Below are 22,806 nucleotides of genomic sequence, written 5' to 3' on the forward strand. Positions count from 1 at the left end.
ATGCAAATTTCGGCGGGGGCTCATACATATGTACAGTGCCCAGCTGTGTATATGTTTAACTTTTGCCAAAAGAGGTCCCAAATGCTGCCCAGGGCGCTTCCCCCCCCCCCCGCCCCCTGCACCCTTACAGTGACCGGAGTATGTGTAGGTGTGTGGAGCAATGGCGCACAGCTGCAGTGCTGTGCGTTACCTCAGTGAAGATCACAGTCTTCTTTGCTTCTCATACTCACCCGGCTTCTGTCTTCCAGCTCTGCGAGGGGGACGGCGGCGCGGCTCTGGGACCGGACGGCGAGGGTGAGATCCTGCATACTCTCTCTCTGGAGCTAATGGTGTCCAGTAGCCCAAGAAGCAGGACCTAGCTTCAGAGAGTAGGGCTGCTTCTCTCCCCTCAGTCCCTCGATGCAGGGAGTCTGTTGCCAGCAGAGCTCCCTGAAAATAAAAAACCTAACAAAATATTTTCTCTCAGCAAGCTCAGGAGAGCTCACTGAAAAGCACCCAGCTCGTCTGGGCACAGTATCAGTATCAAACTGAGGTCTGGAGGAGGGGCATAGAGGGAGGAGCCAGTGCACACCAGAACCTAAATTATTTCTTAAAGTGCCCATGTCTCCTGCGGAGCCTGTCTACCCCCATGGTCCTTACGGAGTCCCCAGAATCCACTAGGACGTTAGAGAAAAAGGATTTACCGGTAGGTATTAAAATCCCATTTTCTCATACGTCCTAGAGGATGTTGGGGATGCTTCAAGAACCATGGGGTTTATACCAAAGCTCTAGAACGGGTGGGAGAGTGCGGATGACTCTGCAGCACCGATTGACCAAACAAGAGGTCCTCCTCAGCCAGGGTATCAAACTTGTAAAACTTCGCAAAGGTGTTTGATCCCGACCAAGTAGCAGCTCGGCAAAGCTGTAATGCCGAGCCCCTCGGGCAGCCGCCCAGGATGAGCCCACCTTTCTAGTAGAATGGGCTTTCACCGATTTCGGTAACGGCAATCCTGCCGTAGAATGAGTCTGCTTGTAAGCAGGAGCCCCAATCTTGTTGGGAGCCCACAGGACAAACAGAGCCTCTGTTTTCCTAATCTGAGCCATTCTGGCGACATAGATTTTCAAAGCTCTGACCACATCAAGAGACTTTGATTCCGCCAAGGCGTCAGTAGCCACTGGCACCACAAAAGGCTGGTTTACGTGAAACGGTGAAACCACTTTTGGCAGAAATTGCTGACGAGTTCTCAACTCCGCTCTATATGCATGGAAGATTAAAATAGGGGCTTTTGTGAGACAAAGCCACCAATTCAGACACCCGCCTTGCGGATGCCAAGGCCAAAAACATGACCACTTTCCAAGTAAGGAATTTCAACTCAACCTTTACGCAAAAGGTTCAAACCAATGAGATTGCAGGAACTGCACCACCACATTAAGAATCCATGGTGCCACTGGGGGCACAAAGGGAGGTTGGATGTGCAGCACGAAGGTCTGAACTTCTGGAAGGGAGGCCAATTCTTCCTGAAAGAAAATAGATGAGGCCGAAATTTGTACTTTAATGGAGCCTAACTTCAGGCCCGCATCCACACCTGCTTGCAAAAAATGGAGCAAACGTCCCAGCTGAAATTCTTCCGTAGGAGCCTTCTTGGATTCACACCAAGACACATATTTTCTCCAAATACGGTGGTAATGCTTCGCCGTTACTTCTTTTCTAGCCTGAAGTAGTGTGGGAATGACTTCACTGGGAATACCGTTTCGGGCTAGGATTTGGCGTTCAACCGCCATGCCGTCAAACGCAGCAGCGGTAAGTCTTGATACACGCACGGTCCTTGCTGTAACAGGTCCTTTCGTAGAGGAAGAGGCAAGGGATCTTCTATGAGTAATTCTTGAAGATCTGGATACCAAGCCCTCCTTGGCCAGTCTGGATCAATGAGGATCGCCTGAACCTTTGTTCTTCTTATGATCTTTATCACCTTCGGAATGAGTGGAAGTGGAGGGAACACAGACCGACTGAAGCACTCACGGTGCCACCAGGGCATCCACCGCTATTGCTTGAGGGTCCCTCGACCTAGAACAATAGCTCTGAAGTTTCTTGTTGAGGCGAGACGCCATCATGTCTATTTGAGGAATTCCCCAACGACTTGTTACTTCTGCAAAGACCTCTTGATGAAGACCCCACTCTCCTGGATGGAGATAGTGTCTGCTGAGGAAGTCCGCTTCCCAGTTGTCCACTCCTGGAATGAAGACTGCTGACAGAGCGCTTGCATGTTTCTCCACCCAGCGAAGAATTTTTGTGGCCTCAGTCATCGCCGCTCTGCTCTTTGTTCCGCCCTGGCGGTTTATGTACGTCACTGCTGTTACATTGTCTGACTGAATCAAGACGGGCAGACCGCGAAGATGCTCCGCTTGCCGAAGGCCGTTGTAAATGGCCCTTAATTCCAGAATGTTGATGTGCAGACAAGCTTCCTGGCTTGACCATTTTCCCTGGAAATGTTCCCCCTGTGTGACTGCTCCCCAGCCTCGGAGACTTGCATCAGTGGTCACCAGGATCCAATCCTGGATCCCGAACCTGTGAGAACTGTGCAGCCACCACAGGAGAGAGATTCTGGTCCTGGAAGATAGTATTATTTTCCGGTGCATGTGGAGGTGAGACCCGGACCACTTGTCCAACAGGTCCCACTGAAATACCCTGGCATGGAACCTGCCAAACTGAATGGCCTCGTAGGCCGCCACCATCTTCCCCTGCAACCGCGTGCATTGAAGAATCGACACTTGCGATTTCAGAATCCGTTTTACCATGTTCTGTATTTCCAGAGCCTTTTCCACTAGAAGAAAAACTCTAATTCTGTATCCAGAATCATACCCAAGAACGACAGCCGTGTTGTCAGAACCAACTATGATTTTGGCAAGTTTAGGAGCCAACCATGTTGTTGCAGAATTGTCAGGGAGAGCGTAACGTTCAGTAATTGCTCCTTGGATCTCACCTTTATCAGGAGATCGTCCAAGTACGGGATAATTGTGATTCCCTGCTTGCGCAGGAGAACCATCATTTCCACCATAACCTTGGTGAAAATCCTCAGAGCCGTGGACAGACCAAACGGCAACGTCTGAAATTGCTAATGACAATCATGAACAGCAAACCTCAGATAAGCCTGATGTGGAGGATATATAGGGACGTGCAAGTAGGCATCCTTTATGTAGACCGACACCATAAAATCCCCCTCCTCCAGACTGGAGATCACTGCTCAGAGATTCCATCTTGAATTTGAATTTTTTCAGAAAGAAATTGAGGGATTTTGGGTTCAGAATCGGTCTGACTGAGCCATCCGGCTACGGTACCACCAACAGGCTCGAATAAAAGCCTTCCCCCTGTTGTGACGGGGGTACCGTGACAATGACTTGATTTTGACACAGCTTTAGTAGTGCAGCGCAAAACTACCTCTTTCTGAAAAAAAAATTGGTGAGGGGACATGTCTTGAAACTCCAATTTGTAACCTTGGGCTACTATTTCTAATACCCAAGGATCCCCAGCAACATGCGGTGGATTTGGTAGAAGCCGGGGAGGACTTCTGCTCTTGGGAACTTGCCACAGCCTGTGACTTTTTTCCCCTTCCTCTCGTAGCAATGAAGGAAGACCCTCGTCCTTTTTTGTATTTATTGGGCCGAAAGGACTGCATCTGATAGTGGGGCGTTTTCTTTTGTTGTGGAGGAACATAAGGTAAAAATTACGACTTACCCGCGGTAGCCGTAGATACCAGGTCGGTGAGGCAGTCACCAAACAAGACACTACCGTTAAACGGTAGAGACTCCATAGTCTCAGTCAGCATCAGCATTCCACTGATGAATCCACAACGCCCTCCTAGCCGAGACTGCCATGTCATCGGCCCAATGATCCCAAATTGTTCCAAGACGAGTGATTACGAGACACAGGGGAAAGCTTTAAGTGACAGGTTTAGAGAAAAAAAACTATCATTCCGAGACAGTACAAGTAGCTTTTGAAACAGCCAATAAGATAGATCGACCAGCACTTCTAAACTACAAAAGAGAAGCCAAAACAGATTACGCAAATCGAGGAACCACTATTCATCACCCAATACTCAGATCAAGCACATCAGATCAAAAAGATCATTAAAAAAAAAAAAAAAAACATTGGCCGATAGTACTGCAAGATGACAATCTAGTGAAAATCTTACCCCCCAATCCCAAAGTCATCTATCGAAAGGCTCCTGACAAAGAAAAAAAATCACGCACAGCCACATACCACCACCGAACCAGATACAAACTACATTAGATGGGACACAGAGCAAAGGGGGGTTTTATCACTGTGGGACCTGTTCAGGTTGCCAAGTGACAAAAGCCAGAAGCACGGTACCCACCACCATGAAGAAATCCACAACCAATTCCTACATGTACAAAATCAAAGACAGAATTACATGCCACAGTAAAGGCATCATTTATCTACTAGAATGTCCATGCCAGCTACAATACGTAGGAAGAACCATCAGACCATTCAAAATTCGAATCAGTGAACATATCCGTAACATTAAACGAAAAACAGAAGACCATTCGCTTTCCACACACTTTAGAGACCATCACGGATCAAACCCCACACTACTAAAATTTACAGGGTTAAAAGAGGTCAAGAAGAATTGGAGGGGAGGGGACTAGACAAAAAATAAACAAAGTAGAATTGCGCTTAATAATTGCTTTTGGTACACTGGCACCAAAAGGGTTAAACATTGACAACGAAATAAGGTCCATCTGCAAGTAGGTCATGAATACATGAGAAAGCCTTTAGATAACACAGGCTTATAAATTACCTCTAATTGAGAAAGGTAGCCACATCCCAGGTAACCAATCATATCACAACGAAGGTAATTACCATCAGTGTGACACACTTAAGAAACACCCCGACACCTTCAAACAGCATAACGATCAGTCATCTTACTAAAAGGCGTCAGTTTTCTTACTAATAGGCTTTGCACCTTGCTGATTGATCAAACCAGAACCTGAGTTTTTATTCTATACTATTAGAATTTTTTTAGATTACTGTAATAAAACAAAGATGAAAACCAACAGCTTAGTTGCAGGTTACCGCATCTTGGCACTAACGATTTAAACACAGGAACTCAGTCATTTATCAATTAACCATTTATTTAGGTTATCCAAGAATACAAACATTTAGTCATTATTAATAAATAAATGTATTACTCTCTCAGATACCAGATCTTCTTTTGCATTGCCATGTTTTCAGGCCTACCCCCTTTTTTCCGATAATCAAGTACTTGATGAAGTGAAGGAATGCCCTAATTACTCCTGTCTAAGATTGACAATTTCTACCACCAATCAAAATATTGGAACAGAGGAAGAACAGACATAAGCCCCGCCCTCTAACTAATTTAACACCAACCATGGTCAGGACACTGCAAAGACTCCCAGAGGAAGACCTAAATGGTTGAAACGCGTTGGAGGAGACGAACGAGGAACACCACACATCAGCGGACAGCAGGAGAGTGCTGCAAGACCTTCGGACCCACGGCGCAGACACCGGTAAGCCGTACAGACGGACGGGCAGCAAGAGAATCCTACAGGTGATTTCTCCGTTGTGGGGAGGTGCGCTATTGCCACAGGCTCCAAACAGATCCTACAGATCCTGAGGAAGCTGGTAGTTAACATCAGCGAAACGTGTAGAGACGATACTGCTGGACAGATTTCACTGATTATCCCCTGCTAAATTGGAGAACTTTCTACTTTCGACTGACCCGGACGGCACGAATTGGTCTCTCCACCTTGGACCCAACTTGATATGGTGAGATGGGAAAAAAATCCCTACCTGCATGAAAAAGCTTGCACATTGTGCTTAAAAATAGGATTTTGGTACTTACCAGGTAAATCCTTTTCTTTGAATCCATAGGGGGCACTGGAGTACTCTTGGGATATGGACGGGCGCAGCCGAACAAAGGCACTGAATATTTAAATTTAGGACTCTCCACCCCTCCATATCCCCGAGTACCTCAGTGTACGACCTCAGTGTTTTTTACTGAGCGAACAGGAACTATATAGAGAGGTTGACAATGGAGAATTCCTATAACATAACGGACAACAACAAAGTTGACCCATAAAGTTAATGTCAACTAAACAGTTGACACCATAACCGATAGAACTTTATAATTTGAACCAATCGGTGAAAATGTGTTACCATAAGCTCCTCTGAGCTTAATACCAACTAGGTAAAACGTGTTACCCTAAGCTCCTTTGAGCTTAAAACAACCCAGGTAAAACTGCTCTGGGTGGGCGTCCAGTGCCCCCTATGGATTCAAAGAAAAGGATTTACCTGGTAAGTACCAAAATCCTATTTTCTTTTTCATCCACTAGGGGTCACTGGAGTACTCTTGGGACGTACCAAAGCTTCCCTCGTGGGCGGGAGAGCTGTTTGATACTTGTAACAGTGGGCAGCCAAAGCTAGATGCTGATGCCGCCACCATTCATAACGTGTAAACGTGCACAAACGTGGTGCACTGAAGGCTATGTAGCCGCGTCGTAGACGCTCCACGACCCGCTGGGTCTGACATTCCCACAGAACCTGTGGGATGAGCTATTACTGACGTAGGCGATTGTAACTTAGCCTTAAAGTAAACCTGACTTGTAGTCATTATTATCCAACTGGATAATGTCTGCTGAGAAACTGGCTAACTCCAGTTGGCAGCATCATCGAGAACAAACAACGTATCCGTATCACGTACTGTAGACGTTCGGGACATATATAAACGCGTAATGCGTGTACCACATTCAGAATTCTAGAATGTGCTGTCCACACAGGACCCACTATTGGTATATTGATGTGAAGAATACGAAAGCGGAATTCGTCCGAAGATCTGCTTTGTCATGAGAAAACTCAAATACGGTGGCTTGGAATACAAGGCACCCAAATATACAAACAAAACCCTTGCCGAAGCCAAGGCTAGAAGAAAAATGTTTTCCAAAGTGAGAAACTTAATCCCCATTTGTTGTAAGGGTTCAAAATATGAAAACTGTAAGAAATCTGAACCCAACCTCAAGTCACCTGGCGCTGTAGGTGGGATAAATGGAGGCTGCACTTTGATGACACCTTGTAGAAAGGTGTGTACAGACGCAATAGAGTCAAACGTCTTTGAAAATAAGTTGACCTCACAGATACCTGCACCCTCAGTGCAGATAAACGCAGTTTTCCATCCCACCCCGTTTAACAGAATACGGGTAACTTGAAGGATGATGTCGGAAACTTCCGAGCTTTACCACCTATGTAAGCACACCAAATTTTGTAATAATGAGCTGCCTTAAGCGGCTTACTAGCTCGTAACATGGTTGGTATAATACTGTAATGCCCTATTTCTCGTATAATACTGTAATGCCCTATTTCTTTTCTTAAGAGGGCGGTCTGAACCCTCACCCCGTCAACCGCAGCTGCGGTACATAGGTAATAGGTACATAGGTAACTATGGGTAAAAGAACGTTCCCTGGTGTAACAGGCTGGACGTATTATGAGCGGGCCAAGATCGTGTGCAAGTATTCCTTGGAGATTCGAGAAGCAAGCTCTCCGAAACCCATGAGATATCACTAGTATGACTGTGACGAACTGTCTTATGATCCGTTTTGGCAACGGAGAGAGCAGCGGAAAATGGTGGAGCCAGATACACGATGCTGAATGACCACACGAATGTGAGAGACTCCACCGCCACTGTCCTTGTGATCTGTTGTTTTGTACACATACTGAGCTGTAATTGTGGCGAGATGCCATCATGTATACCCGAGGGTAACCCCCTTCTGTGGACTCACATATGAAAGACCTCTGGATTTAATGTCCAGTTTTCAGGATCTAACTCCTGACGGGTGAGATCATCTGTCTAACAGATGTCCACTCACGGAATGAACCCCGTTGACATTATCACATAATGGTGTTCTGGGCAATTGAGGATTCGAGTTACCTGCCGCATTGCCATGCGGCTTCTTGGTTCTCCCTGGTTGTTGTGTATGCAACTCCCGTTGCGTTGTCTGACTGTTGGTCAGACTGAAAGCGAAGCATGTAGTGCATTGTAAAATGCACGGAGTTCCAGGACATTTATCGACAGCATTCTGTCGCTGAACCTCTGAGACTCTCGTCCAGATTATATACACCCTCGCCCCTCTGTGGGAAACGCGAGTGAAGGCCGGCGAACTAAATCGCTTTGAAACACATCATTATTCTTAACAGGCGAATCCAGCAATGTACCGCTAGTGCGCGTGTTGGCGAATATAGCAATGTACCGCTAGTGTGCGTGTTTTGCACTAATTACTAGATGTACATTTGTTCTTGCTGGTGTAGTAGGTAAATGTCTTCGATTTACCGTATTTATAATCTTACCTAGGAATGGACGTCGTTTAGACGGAATTAGATGCGATTGTTTTTGAACTTGATCTGCCACCGCAGTATACATTAGTAGCGCAAGTTAGAGGAACTTTGTTGAGACAGAGTTCTTATGAGCAGATCGTCTATCAGGACTCTGAGATGAGCTATCATCACCAACATCACTTTGGTAAATACCCGAGGCGTTGACACGATGCCAAATGGTAGTGAAACGGTTAATGGTTGTGGCGTTTTGCAAACGCTAGAACCTGTGATGACCAAACCGGAATGGGTAAATACGCATTGTGAATATCAAGTGCAATTATGCAATTTTGTGGCTCCAATATGCAAATAGTAACCGCAGAAAAATCCATTTTCAAACTGCATTAAGTGACTTGCTGATTGAGACTGCGACGGAGCCGTCTGGTTTTGTTACCCCAAACAGAGGGGAATAAATAACCCTGACTCTGTTGGTGTACTACAGCCTGGATATAAAAACAGCTGAAAACCAGCAGAGACTAAATGGCAACCTGCCAAACCGTTCGACAGAGGCAGTCTTGTCCTTTAATCTGTAAATATCTGAGACATCCATGAGTTGATGTCTGGAAACCCCGCAAATGTAACGTGTAAAGACGCGCTTCCAGAATTGGAACATGGAGAGCCTAAGAGGTCATCAAGCCACTGGCTTGCTGACTGTAGCGTCGTGTCGTTACAAGGCGTGACTGTTTTGTACCACCGCTTTGAAAAAACTGAAGTCTAAAGAGATTAAACGCCGGCACAAGTATTTCCGTTTTGATACTGGCTGCGGTAATGTCTGAATATCAAATTTAGGACCAACAAGCTCTGGCCTTGTCGCGCTTAAACTAGCGACGCTGAAAGTAACCGGCGTTAGCAGAAGCTTTACAGATATACTCTGCAGCTTCTTTTTCATTGTTTCCATACATAGAGTCTAGTGACCTAAATGTATTCTGTTTTACACAGACGCATTTACCAATGGCGGATCGCGTCATTTTGGAAACGATTAAGAAGTGGTTAGAGTCTACTCCGTCTCTGTAAATTGACTCACTGGGATTTAGCAATGTATGGTTGTCAAAAACCCCGCCCTATCTGAGTGTAATGTACCCTTCTCACTGGTAGTTATCGTGTGAGATTTGACATAGAATCGTGCATTAAATTATAAGACCAGTCAACAACTGTCTTTTGTTAGAGCTGGCGGAGTAACTTCCGAGACTCCGATGTTACCGCTCTTGTAATTTGAAATTGCCAATGCTTAACATAGGATTTTTAAAATTATTTGTAGTCTGCGCTAGAGCCTTACTCGCTATGCAGCCAGACCCCACAATAGGCAACGGACAGACACTTGCACGACTTATGTGTCATATATATATTTTATTGCTGAACAGCATATTTATATGAAACTCATGGTTGTTTCTCTCTACGGAAATCTATAGTAAAAGCGAAAGATTTATTTGATGTGAAGAGAAACTAGAGTATTCTTTATGTGAAAAGCAGTTCACATGGGCATGTGAAACCCGAACCAAATTCCCACTAACACCCCTGCGCCTCTGGTGGCTTAGAGATGTAGGGCAGGAATGTTCCAGAATTACACACTGGAAAACAGGAAGCATGGTTAAAATGGCCCCTTTGCCATGCTGACCGTGATAATCACAGAACAAGTGACAAATGTTTCCGTGTTAATCTAGCCTATTATACAGTATAATCACAGGCTGGGTACAACACATGCTCTATTAATAAATATATTATATATATATATATATATATATATATATATATATATATATATATATATATATATATAGGCTCAATAGCCTATGATAATTACAGACATTAATATATTTATACAGCATTTACATAAGCTGAATAGCCTATTATACAGTGATAATCACAGACTTAATATAGGCTCAATAGCCTATTATACAGTGATAACCACTAACATTAATATATATAGGCTGAATAACCTATTATACAGTGAAAATAACAGCCATTAATATAGGCTCAATAGCCTATTATACTGTGAAACTCACAGACAGTAATATAGGCTCAATAGCCTATTACTCCCAGGACAGGTAACAATACATTATAAATACCTGTCCCATATATATAGCTGCCTATACACTGTGCTGTTTATATAGTTGATCCGCCAGAATTCCACCTTGCCTTGTAACGCTGTCCTGCGGGAAGCCTGCCGCCTCATAGCGCTGGCACATGTGGGTGGAAGGCTGCTGGGCGGCCGGACGGAGCGGCGGTCCCCGTCTCTGTACTGAGACTGAGGGAGCGTCTGCGGCCGTATGGCGCTGGCGGCCGGACGGAGCTGGGCGGCCGGACGGAGCTGGGCGGCCGGACGGAGCTGGGCGGCCGGACGGAGCGCTGGGACGGGCGCCTGCAGACATAGCGGCTGGGCCTTGCGGGCGGAAGAGCGGAAGCAGGTATTAACCCCCACATAGCGGGGCGGCAGCCTGCGCTGACCGCCCCGTTCCCCAGCCTACCTTACTTGTCTCCTGATCATGGCTGCGACGGGCTTCTTATGTGTAAGCTCGTCCAGCTGTCTTGTAAATCATGGCTGTGACGGGGCTTCTTCTGTGTAAGCTCCGTCCAGCTCTGTAGTCCTGGCTGCGACGGAGCTTCTTTGTGTAAGCTCCGTCCAGTCCTCTATTCATCTGGAGTAGATTATTGCTGCGACGGGGCTTCTTCCTGTAAGCTCCGTCCAGCTTAGGCAGCAGATCATGGCTGTGACGGGGCTTCTATCTGCAAGCTCCGTCCAGCTTCTTCCTGGCTGTGACGGGGCTTCTTTCTGTAAGCTCCGTCCAGCCTCTGGAGTAGATCCTGGCTGCGACGGGGCTTCTTCCTGTAAGCTCTGTCCAGCTCAGGCAGCAGTTCATGGCTGTGACGGGCTTCTATCTGCAAGCTCCGTTTACAGCAGGTAGTGAACTGCGTGTGGCAGTGAGGGTGCTCTTTGTGAGGACCGACACGCCATGCGCTGCCCGTGCAGCGGCACTATCCCGGACCCATGTTTTTCTTGAAACTGGGAAGGGATGTGCTTAAAAAAAAAATTCAAAATAAAAATGAAAAATTTATAAAAATCTTCCAACAAGTGTGGGAATCCCACAAGCCGATGTTAGTGCTGTGAGCACCGAAAAAACACTGAGGTCGTACACTGAGGTACTCGGGGATATGGAGGGGTGGAGAGTCCTAAATTTAAATATTCAGTGCCTTTGTTCGGCTGCGCCCGTCCATATCCCAAGAGTACTCCAGTGACCCCTAGTGGATGAAAAAGAAAGAGGGACTTTCAAAAGTTGTCACTCACCAAATATCTATACTGTGGACCATAATCTGGAGAGAATCCTAGCCTGAGGTACCATTTAATTCTCCTAGGGGAATAGTGAATGTCCTTGACCCACGAACTGAGCTTTTTAAGCTGATGACCCATGAACTGAGTCTTTTTTAGCCAAATATAGATGTCATAAGTTCTATATGTTTTCAAATATTTTAATAAATTATTTTATTAATTCAACATAAAACCTACCGTCCTTTTTGAATTGTATTTTCTCTATTATTAATTATGTCATTTTGATTTTCTGAGAGATTAGAGGGATTAACCCACTGGTACAACATAGCGCAGGTGTCTTTTCTTTCGTTTAGATCCTACGGCGAAGCTCCCTCCCTCGTGACCACGACTAGCCCGGCGAGTGTTGCGGGGTCACGGGGAAATCCGTAACAGGACGAACCGGCAGAGCGGGCACACGAATCAAGCGGCAAGTCTGTCCGGAGCCGCCGAGAGATCTCTCTGTCCCCCGCACCTGAACCCCTTATCACTATGGCCGCAGCGAGAGTGCACTCACACCTGCTTTCACTTACAGAGGTACGGGACGCCGTCCTCTGTTATAAAGACAGACACTGAAAGGAACTTTTACAGACCGGTAAAGACCGGGGTTATCCTATACCCGTGAGCCTTATTAAGGAACCACAAATTGACTTATCAACCATTTCCAGCATATTAGTCTGTGTGCTATTGCACACATGCTAAATACTACAAGGAATTGATTATTAAGATCAGTGGCACAAGGACTGAGTTATATGCTAAGTGCTCCCCATTGGAGCACAGGATCGTGAATTCCGTTTCATGCATTTTATTTCATTTTTATTATTTCATTCTCATTTCACTTCATATTTGAGTGTGATTATTATCATTGTGTTATGCAAGTAAAACTTTTTCTTTATAGTATCTAGCTTACTGAGCTGTATTATTTCACAATCATTTAGAACTGTAGGGGATGAGCGCAGTCAGGTCAAGAACCATTTGCATTACGTTGATCCCAAAAGGCCAATATCCCCCGCAGCTTCTTTTAAATATGCTGCAGCATCCCTGATATGACCCAGAGTCAAAAGCACGCTATCCCTGTCCAGGGTATCCATCTCAGATGACCAGTTATCTGCCCACTTTTCAATAGCGCTACTCACCCATGCCGAAGCCACGGCAGGCCTGAGAAGCGAACCTGTAGTGACATAAATGGCTTTTAGTGTACTTTCCTGCTTACGATCCGCAGGATCCTTTAGGGCTGCCGTGTCAGGAGACGGAAGCGCCACCTTTTTGGATAGACGCGACAGAGCTTTATCCACTGTGGGGGTTGACTCCCATTTATCTCTGTCCCCAGAGGGGAACGGATATGCCACTGGAATTCTTTTGGGAACCTGTACCTTCTTGTCAGGATTTTCCCAAGCCTTTTCAAAAAAAACATTAAGTTCATGAGAGGGAGGAAACGTTACCTCAGGTTTCTTTCCTTTAAATATACAGACCCTCGTATCAGGAACAGCTTGGTCCTCCGTGATATGCAATACGTCTTTTATCGCCACAATCATGCACTGAATGCTCTTAGCCAGTTTAGGATTCAATCTGGCATCACTATAGTCGACACTGGAATCAGAGACCGTGTCGGTATCTGTTATCTGGGTAAATGCACGTTTCTGTGACCCCGAAGGAGTCTGAGTTTGTGACAATGCATCCTCCATGGAGTTCCTCCATGTCTGGTTCTTAGACTCAGATTTATCTAATCTCTTAGTCAACCGAGCCACATTTGCATTCAAAACACTCAACATATTTACCCACTCAGCAGTCGGCGGTGCAGACAGGGTCACTCCCACCGCCTTCTGTCCCCACTCCAGCTTCCTCCTGGGAAGAGCACTCAGCCTCAGACATGTCGACACACACGTACCGACACCCACAATCACACTGGGCTATAGGGGACAGACCAACAGCAAAGCCTGTTAGAAAGACACAGAGGGAGTTTGCCAGCTCACATCCCAGCGCCTATCCCGGTACTGAAACCTTACATACAATGCCTCAGACCTGTTAGCGCTTTTATAATAAAGATACTAGCACCAAATTTACTGTGCCCCCCCGTTTTGCACAGTTACTTGTACAGCAATTTGGAGGTCAGGGCCAGAGTCTCTGCAGCTTGTTTAGAGAAAATGGTGCTGGTCAGAGCTGCGAGGGCTAAGCCACGCCCCCCTCACCGGCATGCTTCAGTCCCGCTCAATATTTCATATTTATACTGGAGGGGGTCTTTATTTAGTGCCCAGGCACTTTTCATATAACTTTTGCCAGTATTCTTCAGGTCTACACGCTGCCCTGGGTGTCCCCCCCCCCTGGAGAGAGAGAGAGAGAGAGAGAGAGAGAGAGAGAGAGAGAGAGAGAGAGAGAGAGAGAGAGAGAGAGAGAGAGAGAGAGAGAGAGAGAGAGAGAGAGAGAGAGAGAGAGAGAGAGAGAGAGAGAGAGTTTGCATGCAGCGCCGTACCTCAAGACCTGAAGTCTTCTGCCGTCACTTTTACTCATCCGGCTTTTTTTCTAGCTCTGCAAGGGGGTGTGACGGCACGGCTCCGGGAACGAGCAGTTAAGCGTACCAAGTGATCGGACCCTCTGGAGCTAATGGTGTCCAGTAGCCTAAGAAGCAGAGCCTTTGAACTCACAGAAGTAGGCCTGCTTCTCTCCCCTCAGTCCCACGAAGCAGGGAGCCTGTTGCCAGCAGAGCTCCCTGAACATAAAAAACCTAACATAAGTCTTTTTTCAGAGAAACTCAGTAGAGCTCCCCCGAGTGTGACCAGTCTCCCTGGGCACAGAATCTAACTGGAGTCTGGAGGAGGGGCATAGAGGGAGGAGCCAGTTCACACCCATTTAAAGTCTTAAAGTGCCCATGTCTCCTGTCTATACCCCATGGTTCTTGAAGCATCCCCAGCATCCTCTAGGACGTTTAAAAAAATAAAAATAAAGGGGGGGGTCTGGAGCCTATGCTACTCCCAAAGAAGTTACCTTCTTAGTGCCCTGACTCCTGCACCTCCCACTACACCCACCATCCCAGTGTCCATCTTGGATGAAAGTAAAAGGTTTTTACATTTAAGAAGGGATGGAGTGTACCCTCTTCGAAACAGATTCCCTTTTCCTTTGCTCCATTTGTATATATGCATGAATCAGTGGGTAGCACCGACAGAATATGTTCAGGTGTAAATAAAATGCCACCCTGTTTTTAAAACATATCTGTAAGGTCCCTTGTCGGAAATATTTATTTCCTTGGTGCTGGATCTAGAATACTATAGATAACATTAGCAGAGCTTATTAGCACGTTAAGTAGCCAATATTTATCTTCATTTTTTTGTTTATACATCGTCACAGGGGCAGATTACACACAGTTCATTGTAACCAATGAAGTACCATTAATTAAAAGCACTTCTATTGGAAAAAGAAAATTAGCCAATTAACGCCAACTTACCTGTCTTTGGGAATCATTGAAGTAGGCAGGGACAGTAATTACAGCATTCTTAGCAGAATGACCCAGATAATTTTCTTCAAAAGGAAAAAAACAAAACAAAATCGTAAGCAAACATCGCACCGTGTGTATTCACCTTAAGTCTACTTTAATTATTTTATAAACACTTAGGGGTATATTCAATACCTGTCGGATCCTTTTTTCGACAGAAAGGATCCGACAGGTCAGTATTCAGTGCCGCGGCCAAACCAGACAGGTCTGGCCCGTTCCAGACTCTGCCAATCAAACTTTTTTTTTTTTTTAAAGCCAAATTGACATGGTCGGAAACGGGGTCTAAAACCTGTATTGAATACACCCCTTAGCATCCCTGATTCTGTCTTCCCCTGTTTTCATAAATGACCATTCATACAGTCCCCATCCTTTTGGGCCCCTACCTCTGTTGGAAGCAACCCCAAAGCGATTAAGGGTTTGGGTATTGTTGTTTAATTAATGTCTATCTTTGCAAACAAAAGCTTATATGGACTCCAATAAGAATCTGCATGCCCACTAAATGGTATGCAGTTATGTAACTAGCGGTTACAATACCAATGCCAGGATCCTGGCACCTGAAAATCTCACCAGTCAGCAAGCCAATCAACAGGGACTATTCCCACGACACCCGTAGAATGAGAATAGAACCTGTGGAGAGTGCAGTGAGCAGAGCCTGCTGCGTGGCAAGCGCAGTAAGCCCACAAGGGGCTTTGTTGCGTTCGCCCCCCCGCAGGCCATGTAACAGTCGGGATCCCACCGTCAGGATTGTGACTGGCGGTCACACATCCCCATCCCCATCCCCAACTAAACATCATTACTTGCAAACTTGCACATTCTTCATCAGATGTGTCAAAGTCGAAAAATATTGTTATACATATCCTTTGTTCTAACCCCTCATGCACATGCACGCTGCTCGTGCACCTGGTCCCCCGTGCGTACACATATCCGCAAGTTGCGTAAAAGACGCTCCGGCGACTCGTGCGCATGATATGTGTATTTACGGCGGAGTTTGTGAGCATGGAGTGTGCTATTAGAATATAGCATATTTAACCCAATTAGTGCATTTTGTAGATGTAGTTCCCCTAGACCATGACAGCGAGTAATATTAGTTTAAACAGTTCCTGGACAGAGAGATTCGTCTTTGCATGATAGGAAGGGTCAGATAAAGGTTGGTAGGTGATGTCTAGTATCCAGCTGTAGGGTATTTTAAGGGTAACATTCCAGTGTTAGGAAAGGATCGCTTGCTCCTGCGTATAGTTATGTACACAAGTAGAATATGACAATTAACTGTGTTTACATTATATTAAGTATGCGGGGGGAATCCAGAGGAGGCCACCCACAAGAGCAGCTGAGAAAGACATAGCCCACCTTTTCAAATCAACCTATGACCTCTCCCGTAATGAAAAGGTACATCTCTGTGTCCAATAGACAAAGGGATTACAGTGACCATTGTATTTTTTGGATGAAGTGAATAAATAGAGCTTGCAGTAGGCTTGGTCACACAAGACTCTGAAGGCTTTCTACCAGATAGCTGAGGACTGGTCCAGGACGCGCTTGCAAACGATTCCCCACGTATGTATATTCTCTGTAGCCATTATTCTCTGTTATTCTGTTTAGATTTCCTTGTTAGCCTGTAGTGTATGATTTGTATCTGTTTACCCCTTTTCTCTGAATAATCCACGGCAGTGTTAGAGCCCAGTGGTTTACCACAGTGTTGTGTTTTCACTTTCCTGCCTGGGATTTTAAAGTAGATTAACCTGCATTGTTAAGGTGTATGCACTGCGGATACTTTGTATCGCCAGTGCTATTTAAAAGGGTTTAAAGTATAAGCATATTATCACATTGTTTCATTAATAAGGTTTGCAGTATTTCAATCCGTATGCGTCGCGCCCACGGCACAGCGTCTGATACGCTAAGTGCGTATCCATACGGTACTCAGAACGCAAATAGCGTACTTAGTCCGTAGTGTGTGTAATAAGTCTAGCGGCCATAGCGGCTCCACGGTAACAGTGTATAGCTTTATGTTTTAAGATAATATTTGACATTATCAGATGAATAATAACTCTAAATCAGATGGTACAGGCGAAGAGGCATGGTAAATTCTTATGATCTTATTAGCCACATATTAATGGACACTACTGCTAGCATTTACAAATTACAGGGATAAAAAATAAGAATTTACTTACCGATAATTCTATTTCTCGTAGTCCGTAGTGGATGCTGGGGACTCCGTAAGGACCATGGGGAATAGCGGCTCCGCAGGAGACTGGGCACAAAAGTAAAGCTTTAGAACTACCTGGTGTGCACTGGCTCCTCCCCCTATGACCCTCCTCCAAGCCTCAGTTAGGATACTGTGCCCGGACGAGCGTACACAATAAGGAAGGATTTTGAATCCCGGGTAAGACTCATACCAGCCACACCAATCACATCATATAACTTGTGATCTAAACCCAGTTAACAGCATGATAACAGAGGAGCCTCTAGAAAAGATGGCTCACTACAGCAATAACCCGATTTTTTGGTAACAATAACTATGTACCAGTATTGCAGACAATCCGCACTTGGGATGGGCGCCCAGCATCCACTACGGACTACGAGAAATAGAATTATCGGTAAGTAAATTCTTATTTTCTCTAACGTCCTAAGTGGATGCTGGGGACTCCGTAAGGACCATGGGGATTATACCAAAGCTCCCAAACGGGCGGGAGAGTGCGGATGACTCTGCAGCACCAAATGAGAGAACTCCAGGTCCTCCTCAGCCAGGGTATCAAATTTGTAGAATTTTACAAACGTATTTGCTCCTGACCAAGTAGCTGCTCGGCAAAGTTGTAAAGCCGAGACCCCTCGGGCAGCCGCCCAAGATGAGCCCACCTTCCTTGTGGAATGGGCTTTTACAGATTTTGGCTGTGGCAGGCCTGCCACAGAATGTGCAAGCTGAATTGTACTACAAATCCAACGAGCAATAGTCTGCTTAGAAGCAGGAGCACCCAGCTTGTGCATACAGAATAAACAACGAGTCAGATTTTCTGACTCCAGCCGTCCTGGAAACCTATATTTCCAGGGCTCTGACAACGTCTAGCAACTTGGAGTCCTCCAAGTCCCTAGTAGCCGCAGGCACCACAATAGGTTGATTCAGGTGAAACGCTGAAAACCACCTTAGAGAGAAACTGAGGACAAGTCCTCAATTCCGCCCTGTCCGAATGGAAAATCAGATGAGGGCTTTTACAGGATAAAGCCGCCAATTCTGACACGCACCTGGCCCAGGCCAGGGCCAACAGCATGACCACTTTCCATGTGAGATATTTTAACTCCACAGATTTAAGTGGTTCAAACCAATGTGACTTTTGGAACCCAAAAACTACATTTAGATCCCAAGGTGCCACTGGAGGCACAAAAGGAGGCTGTATATACAGTACCCCTTTCACAAACGTCTGAACTTCAGGGACTGAAGCTAGTTCTTTTTGGAAGAAAATTGACAGGGCCGAAATTTGAACCTTAATGGACCCCCATTTCAGGCCCATAGACACTCCTGTTTACAGGAAATGTAGGAATCGACCTAGTTGAAAATTCCTCCGTCGGGGCCTTACTGGCCTCGCACCACGCAACATATTTTCGCCAAATGCGGTGATAATGTTTTGCGGTTATATCTTTCCTGGCTTTGATCAGGATAGGAAAGACTTCATTCGGAATGCCTTTCTCCTTCAGGATCCAGCGTTCAACCGCCATGCCGTCAAACGCAGCCGCGGTAAGTCTTGGAACAGACAGGGTCCTTGCTGGAGCAGGTCCCTTCTTAGAGGTAGAGGCCCCGGATCCTCCGTGAGCATCTCTTGAAGTTCCGGTTACCAAGTCCTTCTTGGCCAATCCGGAGCCACGAATATAGTGCTTACTCCTCTCCATCTTATAATTCTCAGTACCTTGGGTATGAGAGGCAGAGGAGGGAACACATACACTGACTGGTACACCCACGGTGTTACCAGAGCGTCTACAGCTATTGCCTGAGGGTCCCTTGACCTGGCGCAATACTTGTCGAGTTTTATAAACATGTGGAAGACTTCTGGGTGAAGTCCCCACTCTCCCGGGTGGAGGTCGTGTCTGCTGAGGAAGTCTGCTTCCCAGTTGTCTACTCCCGGAATGAATACTGCTGACAGTGCTATCACATGATTTTCCGCCCAGCGAAGAATCCCCGCAGCTTCTGCCATTGCCCTCCTGCTTCTTGTGTCACCCTGTCTGTTTACGTGGGTGACTGCCGTGATGTTGTCCGAATGGATCAACTCCAGGTGACCTTGAAGCAGAGGTCTTGCTGAGCTTAGAGCATTGTAAATGGCCCTTAGCTTCAGGATATTTATGTGAAGTGATGTCTCCAGGCTTGACCATAAGCTCTGGAAATTCCTTCCCTGTGTGACTGCTCCCCAGCCTCGCAGGCTGGCATCCGTGGTCACCAGGACCCAGTCCTGAAATGTGCGGCCCTCTAGAAGATGAGCACTCTGCAACCACCACAGGAGAGACACCCTTGTGCTTGGTGACAGGGTTATCCGCTGATGCATCTGAAGATGCGACCCGGACCATTTGTCCAGCAGGTCCCACCGGAAAGTTCTTGCGTGGAATCTGCCGAATGGGATTGCTTCGTAGGAAGCCACCATTTTTCCCAGAACCATTTCATTGATGTACTGAGACTTGGCTCGGTTATAGGAGGTTCCCGACTAGCTCGGTTAACTCCCTGACTTTCTCCTCCGGGAGAAACACCTTTTTCTGGACTGTGTCCAGGATCATCCCTAAGAACAGAAGACGAGTCATCGGAATCAGCTGCGATTTTGGAATATTGAGAATCCAATCGTGCTGCCGCAACACTACCTGAGATAGTGCTACACCGATAGTGCTCCAACTGTTCCCTGGATCTTACCCTTATCAGGGAATCGTCCAAGTAAGGGATAACTAAAATTCCCTTCCTTCGAAGGAGTATCATCATTTCGGCCATTACCTTGGTAAAGACCCGGGGTGCCGTGGACCATCCATACGGCAGCGTCTGAAACTGATAGTGACAGTTCTGTACCATAAACCTGAGGTACCCTTGGTGAGAAGGGTAAATTTGGACATGAAGGTAAGCATCCTTGATGTCCCGAGACATCATGTAGTCCCCTTCTTCCAGGTTCGCAATCACTGCTCTGAGTGACTCAATCTTGAATTTGAACCTCCGTATGTAAGTGTTCAAGATTTTAGATTTAGAATCGGTCTCACCGAGCCGTCCGGCTTCGGTACCACAACAGTGTGGAATAATACCCCGTTCCCTGTTGCAGGAGGGGTACCTTGATTATCACCTGCTGGGAATACAGCTTGTGAATGGCTTCCAAAACTGCCTCCCTGTCAGAAGGAGACATCGTTAAAGCCGACTTTAGGAAACGGCGAGGGGGAGACGTCTCGAATTCCAATTTGTACCCCTGAGATATCACCTGAAGGATCCAGGGGTCTACTTGCGAGTGAGCCCACTGCGCGCTGAAATTTATTGAGACGGGCCCCCACCGTGCCTGATTCTGCTTGTAAAGCCCCAGCGTCATACTGAGGGCTTGGCAGAGGCGGGAGAGGGTTTCTGTTCCTGGGAACTGGCTGATTTCTGCAGCCTTTTTCCTCTCCCTCTGTCACGGGGCAGAAATGAGGAACCTTTCGCCCGCTTGCCTACGAAAAGACTGCGCCTGATAATACGGCGTCTTCTTATGTTGAGAGGCGACCTGGGGTACAAACGTGGATTTCCCAGCTGTTGCCGTGGCCACCAGGTCTGAAAGACCGACCCCAAATAACTCCTCCCCTTAATAAGGCAATACTTCCAAATGCCGTTTGGAATCCGCATCACCTGACCACTGTCGTGTCCATAACCCTCTACTGGCAGAAATGGACAACGCACTTAGACTTGATGCCAGTCGGCAAATATTCCGCTGTGCATCACGCATATATAGAAATGCATCTTTTAAATGCTCTATAGGCAATAATATACTGTCCCTATCTAGGGTATCAATATTTTCAGTCAGGGAATCCGACCACGCAAACCCAGCACTGCACATCCAGGCTGAGGCGATTGCTGGTCGCAGTATAACACCAGTATGTGTGTAAATACATTTTAGGATACCCTCCTGCTTTCTATCAGCAGGATCCTTAAGGGCGGCCATCTCAGGAGAGGGTAGAGCCCTTGTTCTTACAAGCGTGTGAGCGCTTTATCCACCCTAGGGGGTGTTTCCCAACGCACCCTAACCTCTGGCGGGAAAGGATATAATGCCAATAACATTTTAGAAATTATCAGTTGTTATCGGGGGAAACCCACGCATCATCACACACCTCATTTAATTTCTCAGATTCAGGAAAACTACAGGTAGTTTTTCCTCACCGAACATAATACCCCTTTTTGGTGGTACTCGTATTATCAGAAATGTGTAAAACATTTTTCATTGCCTCAATCATGTAACGTGTGGCCCTACTGGAAGTCACATTTGTCTCTTCACCGTCGACACTGGAGTCAGTATCCGTGTCTATATCTGCCATCTGAGGTAACGGGCGCTTTAGAGCCCCTGACGGCCTATGAGACGTCTGGACAGGCACAAGCTGAGTAGCCGGCTGTCTCATGTCAACCACTGTCTTTTATACAGAGCTGACACTGTTACGTAATTCCTTCCAACAGTTCATCCACTCAGGTGTCGACCCCCTAGGGGGTGACATCACTATTACAGGCAATCTGCTCCGTCTCCACATCATTTTTCTCCTCATACATGTCGACACAAACGTACCGACACACAGCACACACACAGGGAATGCTCTGATAGAGGACAGGACCCCACTAGCCCTTTGGGGAGACAGAGGGAGAGTTTGCCAGCACACACCAGAGCGCTATATATATACAGGGATAACCTTATATAAGTGTTTTTCCCCTTATAGCTGCTGTATTTTTAATACTGCGCGTAATTAGTGCCCCCCTCTCTTTTTTAACCCTTTCTGTAGTGTAGTGACTGCAGGGGAGAGCCAGGGAGCTTCCCTCCAACGGAGCTGTGAGGGAAAATGGCGCCAGTGTGCTGAGGAGATAAGGCCGCCGAGAAGGGGGCGGAGCCTATCTCCCGTTTTTCTGTGTATTCTGGCAGGGGTTAAATTCATCCATATAGCCCAGGAGCTATATGTGATGCATTTTTTTTGCCATCCAAGGTGTTTTTATTGCGTCTCAGGGCGCCCCCCCCCCAGCGCCCTGCACCCTCAGTGACCGGAGTGTGAAGTGTGCTGAGAGCAATGGCGCACAGCTGCAGTGCTGTGCGCTACCTTGTTGAAGACAGGACGTCTTCTGCCGCCGATTTTCCGGACCTCTTCTGTCTTCTGGCTCTGTAAGGGGGCCGGCGGCGCGGCTCTGGGACCTATCCATGGCTGGGCCTGTGATCGGTCCCTCTGGAGCTAATGTCCAGTAGCCTAAGAAGCCCAATCCACTCTGCACGCAGGTGAGTTCGCTTCTTCTCCCCTTAGTCCCTCGATGCAGTGAGCCTGTTGCCAGCAGGTCTCACTGAACATAAAAAACCTAAAACTAAACTTTTCACTAAGCAGCTCAGGAGAGCCACCTAGTGTGCACCCTTCTCGCTCGGGCACAAAAATCTAACTGAGGCTTGGAGGAGGGTCATAGGGGGAGGAGCCAGTACA

At 46.6% G+C, this 22,806-nt stretch overlaps 1 protein-coding gene and 1 pseudogene across 1 annotated transcript in view; both read right to left on the reverse strand.

Annotated features, from left to right (window-relative positions):
- Positions 1-22,806, reverse strand: part of HSPA9 (heat shock protein family A (Hsp70) member 9) — a 236,747-nt gene that overhangs the window by 172,203 nt on the left and 41,738 nt on the right. Inside the window, exon 6 of the mRNA XM_063928294.1 lies at positions 15,121-15,194. Within this exon, the coding sequence (XP_063784364.1) occupies positions 15,121-15,194 (74 nt within the window). The remainder of the gene's footprint in view (positions 1-15,120; positions 15,195-22,806) is intronic.
- LOC134938773 (U5 spliceosomal RNA) lies at positions 9,731-9,832 on the reverse strand (annotated as a pseudogene).

This window comes from Pseudophryne corroboree, chromosome 6, assembly GCF_028390025.1.
Source record: "Pseudophryne corroboree isolate aPseCor3 chromosome 6, aPseCor3.hap2, whole genome shotgun sequence".
Classification (NCBI taxonomy): Eukaryota; Metazoa; Chordata; class Amphibia; order Anura; family Myobatrachidae; genus Pseudophryne; species Pseudophryne corroboree.